This window comes from Mastigoproctus giganteus, chromosome 14 (assembly GCF_048544385.1).
Source record: "Mastigoproctus giganteus isolate SK-2022 chromosome 14, ASM4854438v1, whole genome shotgun sequence".
NCBI classification, from domain to species: Eukaryota; Metazoa; Arthropoda; class Arachnida; order Uropygi; family Thelyphonidae; genus Mastigoproctus; species Mastigoproctus giganteus.
In genome coordinates this window covers 39505237-39524915 of record NC_143588.1, presented here as the reverse complement: position 1 = coordinate 39524915, position 19679 = coordinate 39505237, and the positions used below count along the sequence as shown (strand labels likewise).

Here is a 19679-nt window from a genome sequence, read left to right as displayed (position 1 = left end):
TCAATACAAATATCCTCCTCTGATGCACAAGAAGATACCACTCTGAGATGATGTCTCATAATGAATTAAATGTTTTGTGTGGTGTTACCCCAACTGGTTTTCCTCCAACGTCAGCTGCTCTGAATGTCTTTTGGTTTTTGTTTTGATTAAGGGCTCTCCAGAATGAAGTCTCTTAACTGAACTGGAAGAACCTGCCAATCCCTTTTAGACCCTTTTGTACAAAAAATGGTGATATCTTTCTAATAGGTTTGTCGGTTTTTGAATATATAATCAGGAAACTAGGGATAGGCCCCGATGCTACTTCTGTTCTGAGTCTCTTTGCAGCAGTAACATCTGACTCAAAGTTTCTGATAGGGCCCATGTTGGGGCACCAAGAGAATTTACATTATCAGGACATATTAGAATTTTTAGTTGTTTCAGAGCCTAGACTCCCAACCCAATATGGATCCCAAAGAGACACCCACTAACCAGCAAGTGATAAATGTGCTCGGGAGTGGGATGACCACATACCTGCATTTCTGACACTGAATCCAGTCCCTCAGACCATGAGGGTAGGGCATGATATCAACATAGTTGACCCTTGTAGGTCAACCTACTAGCTGACTGATCTTCGGAAAGCCATCCCAGAACCACTCATCTTGTTAAGGCAGAGGCCAGTGGTGTGTTGAAGCTGGCCTCCTCAACCACAAGGATCCCTCTTCCCAAGTTTCCATGGGTTGCACAGCAAACAAGCCAGATTACTATAGTATTAGCCTAGAACCTAGGCTGTGGGCATTGGAGCCTAGTGATGTTAATCTAGTGAGGAGAAGACTTCCACTGGGATGTCCTCTCACCATATACAGGTGCCAACATTGTAGGGGTATTTACTCATTCAAACTGAAAGAGGCTGCAAAGGAATGCTTCAAACCTCTAGGGTTAATTATGAGGCTGTTGCTAGATTCAGGGGTAATCCTCCTGGAGTGGAGACATACTAAAGCCTTACCACTACCCAAAGTGGGGGGGGGAGAGAATTCTAAGGACATGAATAACTATGGACTGGTTACTTTAACCTCAGTGGCAGGAAAGACCATGGAGTCTGTGGTCAAAGATGCATTATAAGATCATCTTGAAAAGCATAATATTCTTAAGTGAATAACAAGCCAGAATGAAGTTACTGGATTTGCAAAGGGAGAATCTTGTTTAATCAACTTGACAAATTACTATAATGTGGTCAACTGGGGCATGGATGCAAAAAACAGTTTTGATATTATATACTTGGACTATTTTCCCACAGTTCTATATGGGAGTTTGCTGTACAATATGAAATTTTGTGGTTACAGACAGGATCTTGAATGAAATGAGGGATGGCCAGAAGAACGAGAGAGAGAGAGAGAGAGAGAGAGAGAGAGAGAGAGAGAGAGAGAGAGAGAGAGAGGGAGAGAGGGAGGGAGGGAGGGAGGGAGGGTTGTTATAAATGGTCATTCTTTAAAGTGAGCAAGGGTTACAAACAGGGCCCTTCGAGATTTTGTGCTAGGACCATTCTTGTTCCTGATTTTGAATAATGATGATGACAAGAAATACAGGGTTTAATGTTAAAATTGGTAGATTATATAACGGTTAGAAGGGTAGTTAACAATGAATCACGCTGAGCCTCTTCAGAATAATTCTGATAGGCTTTGTAGGTGCTTGGAGAAATGACAGTTTTGTTTTAACACTGCCAACTTGGGAAATTGTAACAATTGAACAATTGTTACAATTTCTATTGTTCTTGGAACAACTTTTAAGCAAGATAGCTAGAGCTAAAGAGTGTAAATGAGGAAAGAGACTTGTGTTTCAGACATCGAGGTTAGCGCATAGTATAAGGGGTGGCCAGAAAGCATGCAGTGTGTTTTATTAGTAATTCACTGTACCTCTGCATCTAGAGAAAAGGAGATTATAGTTCTATACAAGTCAATAGTAAGACCATATTTGTATTTGAAAAAAGACAAAGAGCTTCTTAAAAGGGTCCAAAGACAGGCAAATTGTCTAGTGGAAATAGCAAAGAGGTGTTTACACAAGGAAATATTCCAACTTGGATTGTGGAGCTTGAAAACAAGGTATATATATATATATATATATATATATATATATATATATCAGAAGGGCTCTGATTAAGGAATATGATGCACGAGGGCAAGTAAACTGAATGATGCTGGCATTTTCACAGTGAGAGGGTCTAAAAAAAGACAAGGTGACATAAATATACATTACTGTGGAAAACATACAGACCAGACCAGAGGAAGGTTACATTTGTTGACTGTCAGATTAACTTTAAGTGGTAGCTGGATAAGTAAGTTCTGGTAGTGGGAAGCATATATATATATATATATATATATATATATATATATATAAAAGATACAAGTAAAAGGTTCACGCTTCCTTGAATCTTATGGCCTATATTAATACAGGCAATCCCCATATAACATGGTACTTCTACAACACGGTTTTCATTTAACACGTTTGATACATTGCAGCAATCCTCGCACAACACAGTACTTATATAACATGGTTTTGCTCTAACACAGAGAATGTCTGTAAGTCTCGCATAACAGGATATTTCTGAGCTTTTGTGCAGGGGGAAACTCTGCTATTATGTTGGATGTAATTTTTCAAAATTTCCACTCTTTTTGAATCCCTGCTGTTGACTTGCTAGTCAAAAAAATAATATTGAGAAATCTCTGTGTTTTATTTTGTTGGGAAATCCCCGTGTTACGTTCTGTGATGAACTTGTGGAAAAATCTAGATTTCCAAGTTTTATTACTATTGGATAGCACACCAAGCCATCCAAAAGTTGAAGTTTTGTTCCTACCAACAACTTCATTCAACCATTAGATCAAGGCATTATATTCACCTTTAAAACTCATTCCATCAGAAAATCGTTACAATGGATTTTGTAAAAAAAATTGATTCCGAATCTATTGAAGTAATGGAGGCATAGAAACATTTCTCAATTGTAGACTGTATCAGAATCATAGCTTTATTGCTGAAAGAAGTAGAACTGTCAACATTAAATGCACGTGGAAAAATGTATGGTCAGAGTCGGTTCATTCAGGAAATATGGTCGAACCGGAAGAAAAGGGAATCGGTGCAATAGTAGAGCTTGCTACGTCGGTAGGAAGGGAAGGTTTTCATGATTTGACTACTAAAGCCCTCATGGGTAACACAGTTGATAGAATCGCCCTTCTCCCCACACTGGGTGGAAAAGATCCGAGTTCGAATCCTGTTGATGATGGGAGGAATTTTTTGGGTTTTTTTCACAATGTGGCTAAGTTAGTCGGGCTCAGGCAAGGGTAGCATGTTTTTTTCCTCCAGGAATCTCGGGTTTTTCATCCAGCAAAACAGAAAATCGACCTCAGGACACATGCAATTTATAGACAATATATACACAGAGTAACATGGCCTTGGTCGCCTATGCTCCTAAAAAAATTAAAAAAAGATATGATTACTGAAGACGTTCAAGGATTACTGGTAGAAAAAGAGGCTAGTGAAGTGGATTTGGTGGAAATGGCATCGGATCAGAGGTAAAACCAAATTAATTCAGAGGATGATAGTGCAGATGAAAATTCTAAACTTCCAAATTTTCCACTAAAAAGCATGCAAGAAGGCATAAAGTTAGCCGAGCAATTAAAATCTTATTTTTTGACTGCAGATCCTTGAATGAAGGGAGTCCAAAGTTCAAAAGGAAGCTTTAAAAAATGCTTAGTTCCATATCATGAAATTCACAAAGATTTATCAAGCAAAAGCAAACAAACCCAGATTACTGCTTTTTTAAAGAGGGCAGAAGATACACAAAATCTAGAATGGTATATTTTTGTTAACATTTTGTTAACGAAATAGTGTATTTTTGTTAGCTTTTGGAATGTAACCCCCCCCCCATTGTACTTTTTCATACTTACATATAACATGGTTTTGTACAACACGACATTTTATAGGAACCTAACTACCGTGTTATACGAGGGTTACCTGTACTATACTTAATATTATAATACTACACACACACTATTAAAAAATATATGAACTTTTGTATTAAGACGGCCACCGACAGAAGAAATGGAATTAGTTGCCGATAAAACTGTGACATGGGATCAATGATGTGTTCACTCGTTGAGTATAAAGATGCACAGGTTGTTTGATTGCAGTAACCCGAAGCCAGAATGGACAACATATGTAATCTATCGGAATTTGAAAAAGGTCTTATCGTGGGTGCACATTTAGCAGGAGCCATGATTCACGAAACGAAAGACATAACTAGTTTCTCAAAAGCATCCATCTTAAAGGTTTTTAATGACTGGAAAGCAAGTGGTACTTGCTTTCCAGTACTTTATACTGGATGAGGTATCATATTTCGTTTGTATTGTCATTTGTTTGCTAAAATTTCTTTTTATTATTCCATTCATTCTATTATAAGTTTGTAATTTATATTCCACATCCTTTTTAAATTCTGAAATCCTGTTTCCTACATATTTAAAATCATTTACTTGTTCAATGATGTTTCCGTCTATTACTACCTTTACTCGTCTGATATCATTATCACACATTGCCATTGATTTTGTTTTTCAAACTGATATGTTTAAATTGTAGTTCTTTGCTATCGTATTTAAATGGAGCATTAATATCTGCAATTCATCCTCTGATTTGGCCAAAAGTACTTGATCATCAGCATATCGAACTGTGTTAATTTTGCTGTTGTTGGATAACTGAATTCCACCTGTTATAAGTTTTTCCATTCCAGCAATATTTTGTTAATATAAACATTGAATAGTGTTGGTGATAATCCACAATCTTGTCTTACACCTTTAATTGTTGATATAAGTTCTGAAATGTGTCCATTCATGTATTTTATGCAAAATTTTGTCTTTGTATATACTTCTTATTTATTTATTTTATTGCATTTATTAGTTCCAGGGGGATGTTATCATTTTCTAAAATTATCCATAGCCTTTCTCAATTCAAACTAACGTACACTTTTCATAATCAATAAATTATAAGTATGTTGGTAAATTTTGTTCTCTTCTCTTTTCAATTATTTGTTGCAGAGTGAATATTGCATCTGTGCATCCTCGTCCTTTTCTGAATCCACACTGACCTTCTTCGAAGTATTCTTCTGTGTATTTGTTCAGTTTGTTCTTTAATATATTTGATATAGTTTCGATGCCTTTGATAATAATGTGATTCCTCTGTAATTCCCACAGTTAAATTTTGGTCCTTTTTTTTAAGTATGCTGATTACCAGTCCTATCTGCATAATCATTTGGTATTTGTTTCCATATATTATTAAACAGTGTGAGTATTCTTTCCCGAATTAGTTTTCGCCACATTTAAGCAGTTCTACATGTATGTTATCTAGTCATGGACACATCCTGTTCTTCGACTTCTGAATGAAATATTGTAGTTCTTCTAGGTTTATTGTGTCCATAGTTTTCTCAATTTCCTCTTCTGGGGAGATATCCCTACTATCTGCGAGGAGATATTCCTACTATCTACCACCTACTATATGCACCTCAATCAGATCACCTGCAATTGAGGTGTATAAAGCCTTGAATGGTTTGAGGATGCTCAATACTGATGGGATTCTTCCTCTTGCTCAGAATAATCACCTGAGAGGACATAAATTCAAATCGTAGAAAGACAGTATTAGGATAAATGTGCAGAAGTTTGCCTTTAGCCAGCATGTGGTTGATTGCTGGAACAAATTTCCATCTGTCGTTGTAGAAGTTGATAGCTTAAATAGATTCAAGGCAGAACTAGACAAACATTTGGAGCGAGTGGATGGGTGAAATTAGATTTTTTTTTTTTTTTTTTTTGGCTGATGCTACATAAGCTTGCTTTCTCGCATCATGTGCCTTTACTAATGCTAATCTTCTGCTTTGTGTTTTCTGAGGTCTATAGTGAAGAGCAATATTTTCTCCATGTTTCTTCTTTAATTAAAATTAATCCACAATTTGTCATTTTTTAATTAAATAATATCGGTGTAAATAGTTTATTCATAAATTTAACTAAATAAGTAGTGTAACAGCATTGTTTGATTTTATCTCATATTGCGGCTACCTTCACAACGAGATACCAGGTATTGCACTACTTTGAATAAATAACGCTTCTCTAGTAGAGGAGACTACTGTTATTTATTCTCAGTGGGCACCACCACCACCACCACCCAGACGCGTTTTGGAGCTTGTTGGCTCACTCATTGGTGGGTAGGCAGGTATCCTGATAATGCAGACAAGCCATCATGGTTGCGAAGTTAATTCCATAATACAAGAGATGCCAAATGGTGAAGATAATATTATCATAGTGTTATGATAATATTATCATTATCGCTCATATGCCGTTACACTACTTATGTAGTTAAACTTATGGGTAAACTATGGTGCATTTACAAAGATATTATATAGTTAATTCCCATAACATATTATCCATTGTGCATTCAATTCAATCTTCAAAAAAGTAATTTTTTAAATATCTTGAATCCCATTCTTTGTGCACCAGTTATATCATATTCTAAAGATTTAACAAATTTTATTCCAATCTTGTCTTTTTATGGTTTGTGATAGTTTTCTGCTCTTAGATTTTTATAATTTATGTAGCCATCCACACTTCTGCTTTAGAAAAGAAAAAAAAAAAAAAGCACATAAAATACATTTACATGCTTGTTTTTTTTTTTTTTTTCCAATGACATTTTGAATTTCTTCATTCCATCCCCTCAGCCAATTCTTTTTCTTTAAAGATTTATATCCAATGCTTTCCTATGCTGCTGTCAATATTGTTTCTTTTATATTTTGCCAATTTTTTTTTTTTTTTATATCATTTGTACCAGGTTTAATTTTCTCCTCTCTTTTTTCTTACGGATAACTGATACTTTCTTGTTCCAACAAGTGTTTTAAAGATTTTTCTGTCATTGACTTCTTTCTGTTATTTTTTATCTAATCGTTTTGTGAAGGATTAGATAAATCCTTTTTTATCTAATCCTTTTATATTTAATCCTTTTGTGAAGGTTTTCCAATCTTCATTTTCCCATTAGAGATGCTAGAGTATTTATTCAATATGCAGTTAATAAAAATATAATCCATTACTGATTTGCTTCCTCTTGCATCCCATGTGTATTTGTGAATATTTTTATGCCTGAAGAATGTATTATTAACCTTAAATTAACTTAAGCTAACCAAAATAGCCAATATTTTAAAATAAACAATTTTGAATCATCCAAGCTCCACTGTATATGCAGGGCTGCTTAAATTTTGTGCAGGGTAAGTCAAAAGTAGCTTCACAACTTTAAAAGTTTAATATTGCTCATTACAATCAACACATGCTGATAGAGATAAGAACAGTTAAAGTTGGAGTTCATATGCTCATTTGTTACCGATTGCTAAAATAGCCACCTATGGCAAAGCAGTAATATATAAAGAATATATATATTCTATAGGTGACACATGCTAGTGAAGAAAGAACACAATTCATTTTTAGATAGAAGAAAAAGTATATGACACAAGTTAAGAAATTTCATGCAAGGTTTGGGAATATCGTACTGAGCAGCCATTTGATCTATGACTGGTACAAGGCTATTGTGGCCACCAGATGTTGCATGCACATAGTAAAAAGACTAGAAGGCTTAGCTTCACTGTAAGTGAAGAGTTTCATCCACAAATGACAAAAAACAGTGTACTGCATCAGCACAGAAACTGGTATACAGCAAAAAACAGTGTGGAGAGTTTTGCATAAGCAGTTACATCTGAAATCATACAAATTACTATGGCTGACAAGATCAGAGGTTCTGTGTGGATATGTTTTATAAAATGGCAGATGAAGAGCTGCTTAAACATTTTGTGTCCACTGATGATTCATCATTGGCAAGGTAAATCTCTCTCTCTCTCTCTCTCTCTCTCTCTCTCTCTGTCTCTCTCTGTCTCTCTCTCTCTCAGAGTAATAGGGAAAATTTTTTTTTTTTTTTGGCTGGTGCTGCATAAGCCTCAGGCTTCCTTGCACCATATGGCTATTAATAATAATAATAATAATAATAATAATAATAATAAACATGTACAATATTAGAATGTGAGGAAGTGAACACATGTCTGAGACAGGTCCAAAGTAACAGCAAGTTACAGAAAGGTATACAGCCCATTTTTCTTCACAGAAAGAAGAATCTCCTGTCCCTTGTGTCAAAACTTGCAGGGGAATTATCTATTCTTTTAAATTGTTTAGAATGATCTTCCAATAAGATGATGCACCCCTTGAAACATGTTCAAGGCTATGCAGATCTCTACTTTCCAGGTTAATGGATAGGATGTGCAGTTCTGTGGTCAGCTCATTCAGCTGACCTCACACTACTGAACTTCTTTGTAATATTGTGTTAAGGATGAGGTGTACAAGCAACTTCCACATCACTACACTCAACATAGTTACACCAGCCAAGTTACAGCGTATCTAAAAAGAGATTGGGTACCATTCAGATGTATGTTGCCCTACTGCTGCAACTATTATTTCCACTGCTATTTTGGATTTATACTAATTTTCTCCCAGTAGAATGCAACTTTTACTAAGGAAACATAATAAAAAGTTATACAGCATCAAACGCATGCAACTACTTTCCCCCCTTTTTTTTTTGTTATAATTATTGTGTGTGATCACTCCTCACTTAAAAGATCAGTCCAACAATAGAGATTAACATAATAAAAGTGCATAAACTTATGCACAGAAACAAACACAGAGCTTATAACAGTCCTTTAATTTGATAACAAAAAGTTTACTAAGGAGTAGGCATGGTCTACCAAAACAGCAAACAATATTCCACTTTTGGGCCCTATTCATGGGGAAAAAAATTTATAGATAAGGTCTCATCATCTGACATGGTGGCTATAGAAATTGGAGAGACTGTGTCAATGGACACTTTCAGTGCAGATGAAGCCAGCTTATTTTTCAATGGTTAGCACAATCACAGTTATTCTAAAAGGCAAAACTTGTGGAAGTAGAAAGAAAAGTAACAAAAGGATTGCCATCATGTATCAAAGCAGATAGAACTAAGAGGTTACGTCTAACAACAGAGAAATACAAATTTCCTTTCTTTCAAGACAGTGAATATCACTAATCATGAAACAGAATGCAGCAAAAATGCAGGGATAATGGTCAAACATTTTAGAAACTGACTTTTATGAACTGAAAGAAAAATACCATACTATAATTATAACATCATGTTTCTGATGGCCCAACAAAAGTTGTGATGACTTCAATCTGAAACATGAAGAAATTCCATTTCTACCTGCAAACATTTCTAACTAGTTGTCTTGTCATCAAGAAAAAGATTCTTTCATTAAACTTAGCATTACTTCATGCTCAAGTAATACATTTAAAAATATTCCAATCATTTCATTCACACTGCTGAAACTAAAATACACTGTAATCAGCTAATAATACAAAACGTGAAAATTTCCCAGTACAACAATATACCACTTTCATTAAGCTCAATGTGAGAGCAAAGAATACAAGTAGGCTCACAGAAAAAAATATTTTGTCATTGGAGGATAAAATAAAGTGGACTAAGCAATAATCCGCAGCCGAGTGGTCAGGAGCGGGAGTGCAGTAGCACACGCTCTTTGAGTAGACTGGGGTTCAAGCCCCTGACTGCTGAATACGGTTGATCTGCCAATCCGCACTGGACCAGCGTGGCAGATTATGGTCCAATTCCCTCAGCATGAATTGTTGAGGAGGCTTCCATCCTGCAGTGGGTTGATAATGGCTGCACTTTACTTTACAAGCAATAATCTCCATAAGATTTGCATTATTAAAAGCACTTCCAAAGCATATTTTTCTTCTTTTTTCACAAAACTTGACATCAGCATGGCACATCATTTTTCATTTTGCAGTCACACAAACACACAGGATCAATTTATAAAATAATGTGGCTAATTGCACATTGCTATGAACAAACAACTGAACAAACAGTATAAATTATGGATGTTCTTGCTTTTGGATGAAATCGTAAAACATTTTATATCAACATACATTACCTGTGACCATACTGCCCATTGCCGATCACTGAATCGCGAAAAACCGGTTGTGAAGAGTTTTCCAGTGTCTCCAAGAAATACAACTTTAGAAGCTTTGGAACCCTGATGGCAAATCCCCTCCTAAAGAAGAAAAAAAATATATAAAATTATCTAAATACAAATTAAATTGATTCTTTTAAGTGTATTTCTTTTAAAATGATCTCAGAAGGAAAATTTGAGTCTAAATGTCAAATAAATGTGGCTCCTGAATATAATTTCATACCTCAGAAACACAGTGTGTGGCACATAAAATTAAAATTCATAGGGAAAAGGAAAAGGTTGGTTCCACATATACAAGCCTATTTTTAGTGACTCCATCATCTTTCATCCTTTAAGGAACCAAAGTGATGTTGCCAACTTTGGTACTAATTTTTTTTTTTTTTTTATGTGAACCCCAAACACGAGAGGTATTAGAACCTATAGTACTTAGTATCGTGCTTGGGTTAATGGTACTAATGCTATTAAGAATAGGAGATCTGAAGATTTACTTAACAGGTATATAACAATTTTCAGAAAACGGTGTGAGCCAAGAATAATAATGTGCAAATACTGTGCAAAGCTCATGGGGTAGAATTTTTCTCAGCATAATCTCTGCTTCTGAAAGGGATTGATTGTTCCTATAGGGAAAAGATAAGAGGGATGATAATTTAATTCATGGACTAGTGCAAGATTTTTCCATAACTGCCACTAGGGGCACTCTCTCTGATTGCTACTGAGCTCAACAAGCGCCAGCATATGCACACATCTGTGTGTGTGCATGCCGGTACTTTGAGCTAGTATTGCATGAAAAGAGTTTTTTTTAAGTTTTATCCATGGGTCACTGATGACCGTTTTGAAACAAGTATCATATCGGACATGCAGATTGAACAGAGGTATGCAATTTGTTATTGTGTCAGATGGGACTTAAATGTATTGGTACCAGTTAAAGAGATGAATGAAGCACATGTTATTGAATGTCTTGGTAGGAGGGCCATATTTAAATGGCACAACCGATTCAGTGAAGGCCATGAGTCTATTGCAGATGATCCAAGACCTGGTCAGCCATCCTCCTCAACAACTCCTGAGAAAATTACAATCAAAAGCCCAGAAAATCTTGGATGAAGACAGGCGAATTACACTTCATGAATTAGCTGTTAGAATATCCATTTCGTATGGTAGTGATCTTTCACAATACTGTGAAAGATCACTTGAAAATGTCATAGATCTGTGCCCACACAATTTGATTCCAGAGCAAAACTGGCAGAAAAAGACTTGTGCAAAGAAATGCTTGATCGTTTTGAAACACAGGGCCAAAACTTCTTAAATCAAATAGTGACTTGTGATGAAACTTGGATTTTTCACTATGATCAAGAATGCAAAATACGATTATCTTCAAGATTTCTATTCTTATCTTCCACGGTTGCAGTAATGTTTTTAATCATATGATCCCAATGTTTGTTCATATCGTGTCAGTGAAATTATTCTTGTAGGTATGAAATCCTTCATTTCACATTCCATCTTGAAACCTCGTCCTTCATCTAAACCTTGTTTTTCCAGTAATTGTACTAAGGCTGTTCAAGATAAAAATGTTTCATACCACAAGTGGTTTTCATACAAATCTCCAGCTTCATTTTCTGCCTACACTAAAGCTTGCAACAATTTGCAAAACAGTTATTAATCAATCTATACTTGATTTTGAACAGGCTAGGAGTAGAAAACTAGCTTCTTGTTCAAAAGACAGTTGAGTAGTGTGTCTCTTAGCAAAGCTATTGACTGCAACTTTGGTTAAAAGCGGATGATTTTAATGTATATCCAACTAAAGATAAAGCCAATTAGTAGCATCCTACTCTTCTTCGAACTCTTGCATTGATTATCTTGGAAAACTTCCCCCTACTATCCAGTAAACTTCACTTACTGCCTTTATTTTATTCTGAGAAAAGGATGTTAGAAGAATTCTGAATAATCTTGATGCCAAGAAATCTCCATGTCCTGATCACATTTCTCCACTTGTCCTCCACCTGTACTCCTGAGATTGTGTCTGTTCTTTTTTACAATTTCTTATTCCCCATTTCTCATATCCAGCCAGTCCCTAAAAAGGGTGATAAATCTGCTCAATCCAATTATTGCCCTATTTCACATATCTCTACCATATCCAAAATAACTAAAAATACATCAACTGTCAACTCTTACACCATCTCAAAACCTTCTATCTGACCAATTTGGATGCATTAGTGTACAGTTGATCGTGGCATTTCTAAGACGTTTAATTGTGTTTGGCATATTGCCCCAGTATAGTGTCTGCCCCAACAGCAAGTTCATTCATTAGCTGTGGTTTAAAAGTGTGTATACTTTATTCCAGGGGCTCACATCTAGTGAATATGGGCTTGGCAAACCCAGGGTTCTGAGCTGGTTATCATCATTCTTCTCTTTCTTGGTGATTCCCTTCTACTTCTGACTCTCTCTCTCTCTCTCTCTCTCTCTCTCTCTCTCTCTCTCTCTCTCTCTCTCTCTCTCTCTCTCTCTCTCAGGATAATGCAGGATTTTTTTTTTTTTTTTTTTTTTTGTTGGCTGGTGCAGCAATAAGCCTTAGGCTTCCTTGCACCATATGGCTAATAATAATAATAATCTGATGCCTAAAGACGAAGATACAAGAAACCCGGCAAAATACAGGCCAATCACGTGCCTCCCAACCTTTTAAAGTTAGTAATTTCGCATGTAGTTGTAGTGCTAAATATGCCTCAAACACATTGACAGATTCATCTTGGTACAAACTTTACTTATTCAATAATTCTGAACACATTTTAATTAATAATTCTATATTAAATAATTCTAAACATGCTTAATTAATACTAAACAAATTGCTCGAATTCTGCTTAGAAATTTATGAAATGTCAGACTCCAAACCTGAAAATGAAAATATGCAACCAGTGGACTAGCTGAAAAGGCAGACACAAACAAAATGCTGCCAATCATGCTAAAGATGAGGGTGAACTTAATCCCCCCTAATCTAAAAGGACAACGAAAATGACAGATAAATCATCCAAAAAATCTCCTACTATCTCCCCTGAATGGTGTGAACAGAGTGACCCACAGGAAATCAGAGAAGTTGCACAAAGTGCACCTGATCATGACACTACCTCTAATACTGATATGCAAAGTTTAGGTCCTTTGGATGCTATTACCTTCAAGGCCAAAAATGGCCTTGAAGAACTAATGTCAGTTGATTCTCAAGATTTACCTCAGAAGTGAGGCAAAAGATCATCAGCAACTGAACCCAACTAGAAAGAAAAATTACAGAATTGCAAGTAGAGAGCCAAATTCTCCTAACAAAGTTGGATATGACCACAACGCAAAAAAAAACAAGTAATGTCCTATGTGCAGGGGCTTAGGACATGACCCACAACTCCTACGACTTCCCAACAAAAATCCAAAACCACCAAAGTTAAGCATACTGGTGCTAACTAACCCAAAAATGAGAATCTTATCATCCTGAGACCCACTCCCACAATGCACGGCTCAAATCTAGTGAGGCTATGCATAAGGCAGTAACTGAAAACCAGGCAGGACTCCTACAGAAAGTGAAAGTAAAATCTATCAAAAAGATTAGGGGCAACAGTGATTACTGAAGCTGCTATCCCTACAGATGCCAATGTTATTAAAAACCTTTCTGAGATTGGTATGTTTGATCTTAAAGCAGAGGTCCCAAAAGCTAAGGAATCCTCCATCATATCATTTGATGTCCAAATAGATACCCCAATCTGTACTCTCATGGAAGATATTTATTATAAGAATTTTGAGGGACACTTAACAGTTGAAGAAAATACCAATTCAATGGTCCTAAAAAAGGACCACTAAAACTAGGTAACCTGCACTTATTAGCTCCTGAGTTAATAAGTGCAGGTGACCTCCGGGTGGGCATCCCACAGGTTTCGGGAGTATTATGCTGTGTTGAAGTGCTTCCATTACCAATATTTTGGGCATATTTCACACACAGGCATACGGGCAGTGCTACCAATGGGCATGCATACAGCAAATGAAAGTTCAGAAACAATCCATCTGACGGCTCTCTTTAACTGCAAATCGGTGCACTTGAATCCAAACCATGCTATGTGACACCCTAATTGTTCACCAACACACTGTTAAACATTTCAAATATAGGAAAAATTATGAATAATCGCCTCTCTCGCACATACCATTGAAATTCCTCCAATTGAATGTGTAAAGAGCACGTTCTAAACCATACCAGACCAGACCACAGTTTAACTTAAAATGGAAGAACATGATATTGATACCTAATCATCCAGGAATTGTACGCATATATGGGTATGGTCAGGGGCTATACCAATCTTACAGAGTGGTGGAAACCACCTTTGACCACCACTTGAGTGGTTATAGTAATCAGAAATACCAAACTGACTGACTAAGGTGAATGGTTTTTGCACTGACTTTGCAGCCTGTGCACCATTCACCTTGGATCCTTCCACATTAATACAGTTTACTGAAGCAGCTCAGATGGTGACATCACCCCTACTACTCACTTCCTATAATCTGCTCTTACCAGGCCAGAGAATCCTGGTGAAAATGGATGCCACTTGCCGATCCAGACAGCCTGAGTGAGGACGATGCTGGTATTCACAATGACCATGCAATGGAAGACTGCCTTGCTACCACATCCTCTGCTCGCATAGATTGGGGCATAAAGGGGGGGGGGTGCTCTCCACCTCCTTTATGATAACATCCTTATCCCAATCGTGACTTACGCAGCTGTGGCTTGGGTGGGTCAACTGAATATTCACACATCTGAAGGATCTTGTCTTCTGCACAGAGGTTTACTCTTCTGGGAATCACCAGGGCTTGCAGGACTGTGGCTACTGATGCATTATGTGTTCTTGCCGGTAAAATGCCAGCTGAGTTGAAAGTGCCCAGTATGCCTTGCAATATGCCCTTAAGAGAGGAATCTCTAGACAGAATTTTGGCATCAGGTCGTGCCCGGTGGGGCAGGCTGTGAGAATGCTCGACTTGTCATCTGAATGAAGGCGAGTCAGTGATGAATTGGGAGCCATCTGGCAAATGCAGTGGACCAATTCTGAGAAGGGTTGACATTTATTCGCCTTCATACCTTCGGTTCATGTAGTTAGCCAGGAAAGACATTCCTGGCTCCAGTTTGGGTTTGCAGCTTGTGCTGTTCTCATTGGACATGGCCTGAAGTCAAGGTTGATGGAGTTATGTGCTTGCGGGGAGCCGGGCCTCCACATGCTGCTTGAGTGTCCGAAGTATGAGGACCTCAGAGCGAGAGACACTCGTTCTCACAGAAAATAATTTGGTACAATTGTTCAACGATCAAAACAGTTTTTGCAATTTTGTTGAGTTTGTAAAACATGCTAATACTAGAAGTAGGGAGATGCCTGGCTGACAGCAGCGACCTACCTCCTCGTGGTGAGAACGGTAACTTGTGGTGGTGGTGGTGTCATGGTCCCATTCCCACCACAAGGCAAATGGTCGAGATTATTACAATTAATTGTTTGTGATTTGAGTTGACCAGTTGGTCTTGTATTTTCAGTTAAAACAAACTACTGGATTGGTAGAGAAGAAAATACGAATGAGAACGAAGTCGCATATGGGTGAAAACCCAGGAGCAACTTGGGATGGAAGCCCACTCAAATGACAATGTTTGTTTGTTTGTTATTTGGTTTTTAGAAGCATTAGCAACTAAGGCCATATTGCTCCAGGGATATGCGGTGGTCATTCCCTGATTTTTCTGCATCCTCCATATTTGGTGGGCACGAGCTCGAACCCTGGTCTAATCAAGAAGCGTGTGCTACGCACTGCTGCTCCTGCCCACCTGGCTACAGAGGCGCCCAAATGACAATGACAAATTACCATAGACACAGTTGAGACTAAGCAATCTTCTATAGTTTCTACCATGACACACCCCTTGAAGTTATTAAGGTTTGTATCCCAAGCTTTATCTTCCCTCCTCAGTTGAAATATTGATATCCTCAGAATATGTTGTGCAAAAAGGATAGATGGAATAGGATCAGGGTATGAGTGCCACGGGCAAAAAGTTGATGTTGTAGAGCAGATATCATCTTTTAAGGACACAAAGGGTGATATTGTTGTATACGTTGGCACAAATGACATTAAGGGAAGGAGATCTGCAGATTTACTTAACAAGTACAGGTCAATGTTGGAACTGACCTGTACTTGTCAAATTTGAAAGTGTCTGCAATTCTGCCCAGACACAATAGGAGGGAGTATATTATGAGAGCACTGTCAATCAATTCAGCCCTGGAGAGATTGTGTAAGGCTCATGGGGTAGAATTTTTCTCATTGCGGTCTCTGCTTGTTAAAAGGAAAGACAGCTTCTACAGGGATGGGATACATTTAAATAGAAAGGGTGCAAGAATATTTGCTGATGCCATCGAGACAGTGTTAGGTGGGTCAGAAAACTGCTATCGTGGTAGAGGGATTCACAGACTAAAAGATTAACAGCAGCGGCAAGCAAAGGTGAAAGTCATTCTTGCACTGCTGCTATTAGAATGAGCAACAGCTTAGGAAAGCAAGGTGCTGGGGATTTTAGGGATTAATGGGAGTCATCGTGGAATCAGTAATTACATCAGCTGTGTTAAGATAACTAAGAGTAAGAATACAAGTGCAAGTATACTTGCATGTACACCAATGCTAGGAATATAGTAAATAAATTTGATGAATTTGAAGTGCTGGTTAGGACATCAAAGGGAGATATTGTTGGGATATTGGAGACATGGTTGCAGAAATATAAGCAGTGCAGAATTGGAATATGGAGACTACAATTGTGCGAAAGTGTGTTAGTTGTCTGATGGCACTGGGGGTTTCCCCCATCTCCGTGTTGTATTCTTTGTAAGTGACACAGAGCTCTGTGGAGGGCCGAGATTTAAAAAGTATGTGGGGAGTGGCTTGTTGTGTAGTATTATGTTCTGTTGTTTCTCTGATCACTTAGCCCCTTATGGGACCACTGTTGTCCACACTTTGCCATGAGGAGGCAGGTCAGGACCCAGTAAGTACTCTGGCAGGCTCCACCACCTAATTTCCAAGGATTTCAATGGCAAGACCTATATATATATATATATTAAAAAAAAAAGGGGGGAGGTGGGAGATGAACACTATAATTTGGAAAGGCCGAAACAGGTTTATGAGAAAGCAGTTGAAATTTTTGACACTGATTTGAATTTGGCGGCATTGTTAGGGGTGTACTCGGTCGGTTTAGTTAGAGAGTTTGGGGGGGGGGCTGGAGAAAACAGGTAGAAGGGTGGGGACAATAGAGTAGGCATCCCCAAAGAGGTCAGTGCAAGTATGGGGGAGGCAGGGAGGGGAGAGACCTGTCTCCTCCCTTCCCTCTCTGGGGATGGGGTTTTAAAGGGAACCGGGTTAGAGTACCCAGTTCAGATCGCCAAATGGTGTGTTGGCAGCAAAGCTGCAATGTGTCTTCATCGGTGATGGTTGTCAAGTCCATGTCTTGTCGAATCCGGTAGGATGGTCAAACTGTCCATCCCACTCTGGAGGGTGGGATATGTTAGCTGGCAGAGGGGAAGCCACCAGGAGATAGGGGTGGGAGAGACATTTACTTCATTCATAATCTGCATTTTCACTCTACTTGCATTCTATTTTTACACACTTTTATTTATTTATTTTTTATTTTTTTTTATAGTTTAGAATGAATATATATATATATATATATATATATATATATATATATATATATTTTTTTTTTTTTTAGGTTACATATACACATATATATTTTTTTCCTCCCCCCCACTCACTCATTCATCTCTTTCTCCCACACCAGGGGGGGGAATGCAATGGTGTGTAATGTAATTTAAATATTAATGCTTAATAATTAAGCTAAATAAGAATATAAAAGACTAAAACTAGGATTAGTGTGAACTTAACCGTAACATTTATGGTTTGTGTTCTTTTTCTCACACTCTCATTCATTCTTCTGGCTTTCATTTCATTTGTTCGATTCTTGTTTTTTTGCACTGTGCTCTCTGGGCACCCGAACTTACTATTATTCTTCAGTTGTGGTGCAGGCCTAGCTGCAAGTTTTTTGCAGGTCAGGGAAGAATGTAGTGATAGTGTTTGTGTTGTTAGTAAATGTTTGTTAGTATAGATATAAACTAGTGTAAGTTATTATTAACTTTGTATTCTTTCAGCCAATTACATTTGCTCTTCCACTCATTCCCATTCACCATAACACTCATTGACTCTTTCCCTCATGCTGGGTCCATCTTTCACCAAAACTGACATTTTTCCCCTTTTACCATAATTCCTAATTCACTCTTTCACTCAGTGACCAGTCTATTAATTCAGTCTTTCATTCTACACTGCATCCCCTTACTACCAGCTTACTGATATTTTTCAGATAATCTGCTTCCCTGGCTGCCTGTACAACTCCCCCCCCAGACACACACATGGTTACTTCTTCTTCTTTGGTCCTTAGCTGGCAGCTGGGGGAGGCGGTTGGCCACGCAACCAGTATGCTGCTGTAGGTGCCGCAGGGTTTCGGACTTGCTCTGTGATGTTCTTCCATACCTTACGATCCATGGCTTCAGTCCTGGCCTGGTTAAGGTCGAGACGTCGGCTCTTCAAGTCATCTTCCACTTGCTTGGCCCACGTTTTCCTAGGCGCGGTCCGTTGGATGCTCCATTGGGTGGGTCGTTGTCTCCAAAGGAGTGTGGATGGTATTCTGTTCGTGCCCATTCTACATACGTGGCCAAACCATCTGAGCCTTCGCTTCTGGATTTGGTCGGCAATGGTTGGTTGCTGTTGGCATCTGGCGCGGATGGTATCATTAGTGATGCGGTCGCGAAGAGAGATGCCCAAGATCTGCCGCAGGCATCGCATTTGGAATACCTCAAGTTTGTTCAAATCTAACTTGAGACAAATCCATGTTTCCGATCCGTAAAGAAGAATGGGCAGGATCAAAGTCCGGAAGAGTCGGATTTTAGTCTTTGTGGAAATGTTGGTCCTCTTCCACAGACACCATTTGAGCGAGGCGAACGCAGTGGCCGCCTGTCCAATTCTGCTGTGGATTTCCATGGTGGATGCAACTTTCTTCTCCTGGACCAGCGACCCAAGTTATTTAAAGTCCTGCACTTGCTCGATCTGGACGCCTTCGAGATAGATGGTGGCTTGCGACCCATCTGTTGTCAGGGCCTTTGTCTTACCAGCATTGATCTTCAAACCGTATGGCCGGGCAATGCGGGCAATGTCGTAGAGGATGTCCGTGGCTTCAGCGTCGTTACCGGCAAGGATAGCACTATCATCAGCAAACATCAGGTCAGTCACATAGTGATCCTTGTCATATTGTATGCCCTGTTTGTTTCTGAATGCTTGCCTCATAATGGCGTCAACCACGATGTTGAAAAGCAACGGGGAGGCTACATCCCCTTGGCGGACTCCAGTTTGGATGGTAAATTCCTCTGATAAATCGTTCTGGATGCGCACCTGGCTGGTTAAACCGTTGTATGCAGTTTGGAGGAGTGTGATGACTTTTCGAGGTACATGTTCAACCTCAAGTAGTTTCCATAAGGCAGGCCGGTGGACACAGTCGAAAGCAGACTTAAAGTCAATGAAAACAATGACGGTTCGCTGTCCACACCGGATC

The 19679-nt window shown here is 38.3% G+C and overlaps 1 protein-coding gene across 2 annotated transcripts in view; it reads right to left on the bottom strand.

Moving 5' to 3' along the window:
- Nucleotides 1-19679, bottom strand: part of LOC150075075 (coronin-2B-like) — a 432519-nt gene that overhangs the window by 206059 nt on the left and 206781 nt on the right. For both annotated transcript variants that reach the window (XM_090388986.1, XM_090388985.1), the window contains one exon: nucleotides 10016-10135. In XM_090388986.1, coding sequence (XP_090245112.1) covers nucleotides 10016-10135 — 120 coding nt within the window. The remainder of the gene's footprint in view (nucleotides 1-10015; nucleotides 10136-19679) is intronic.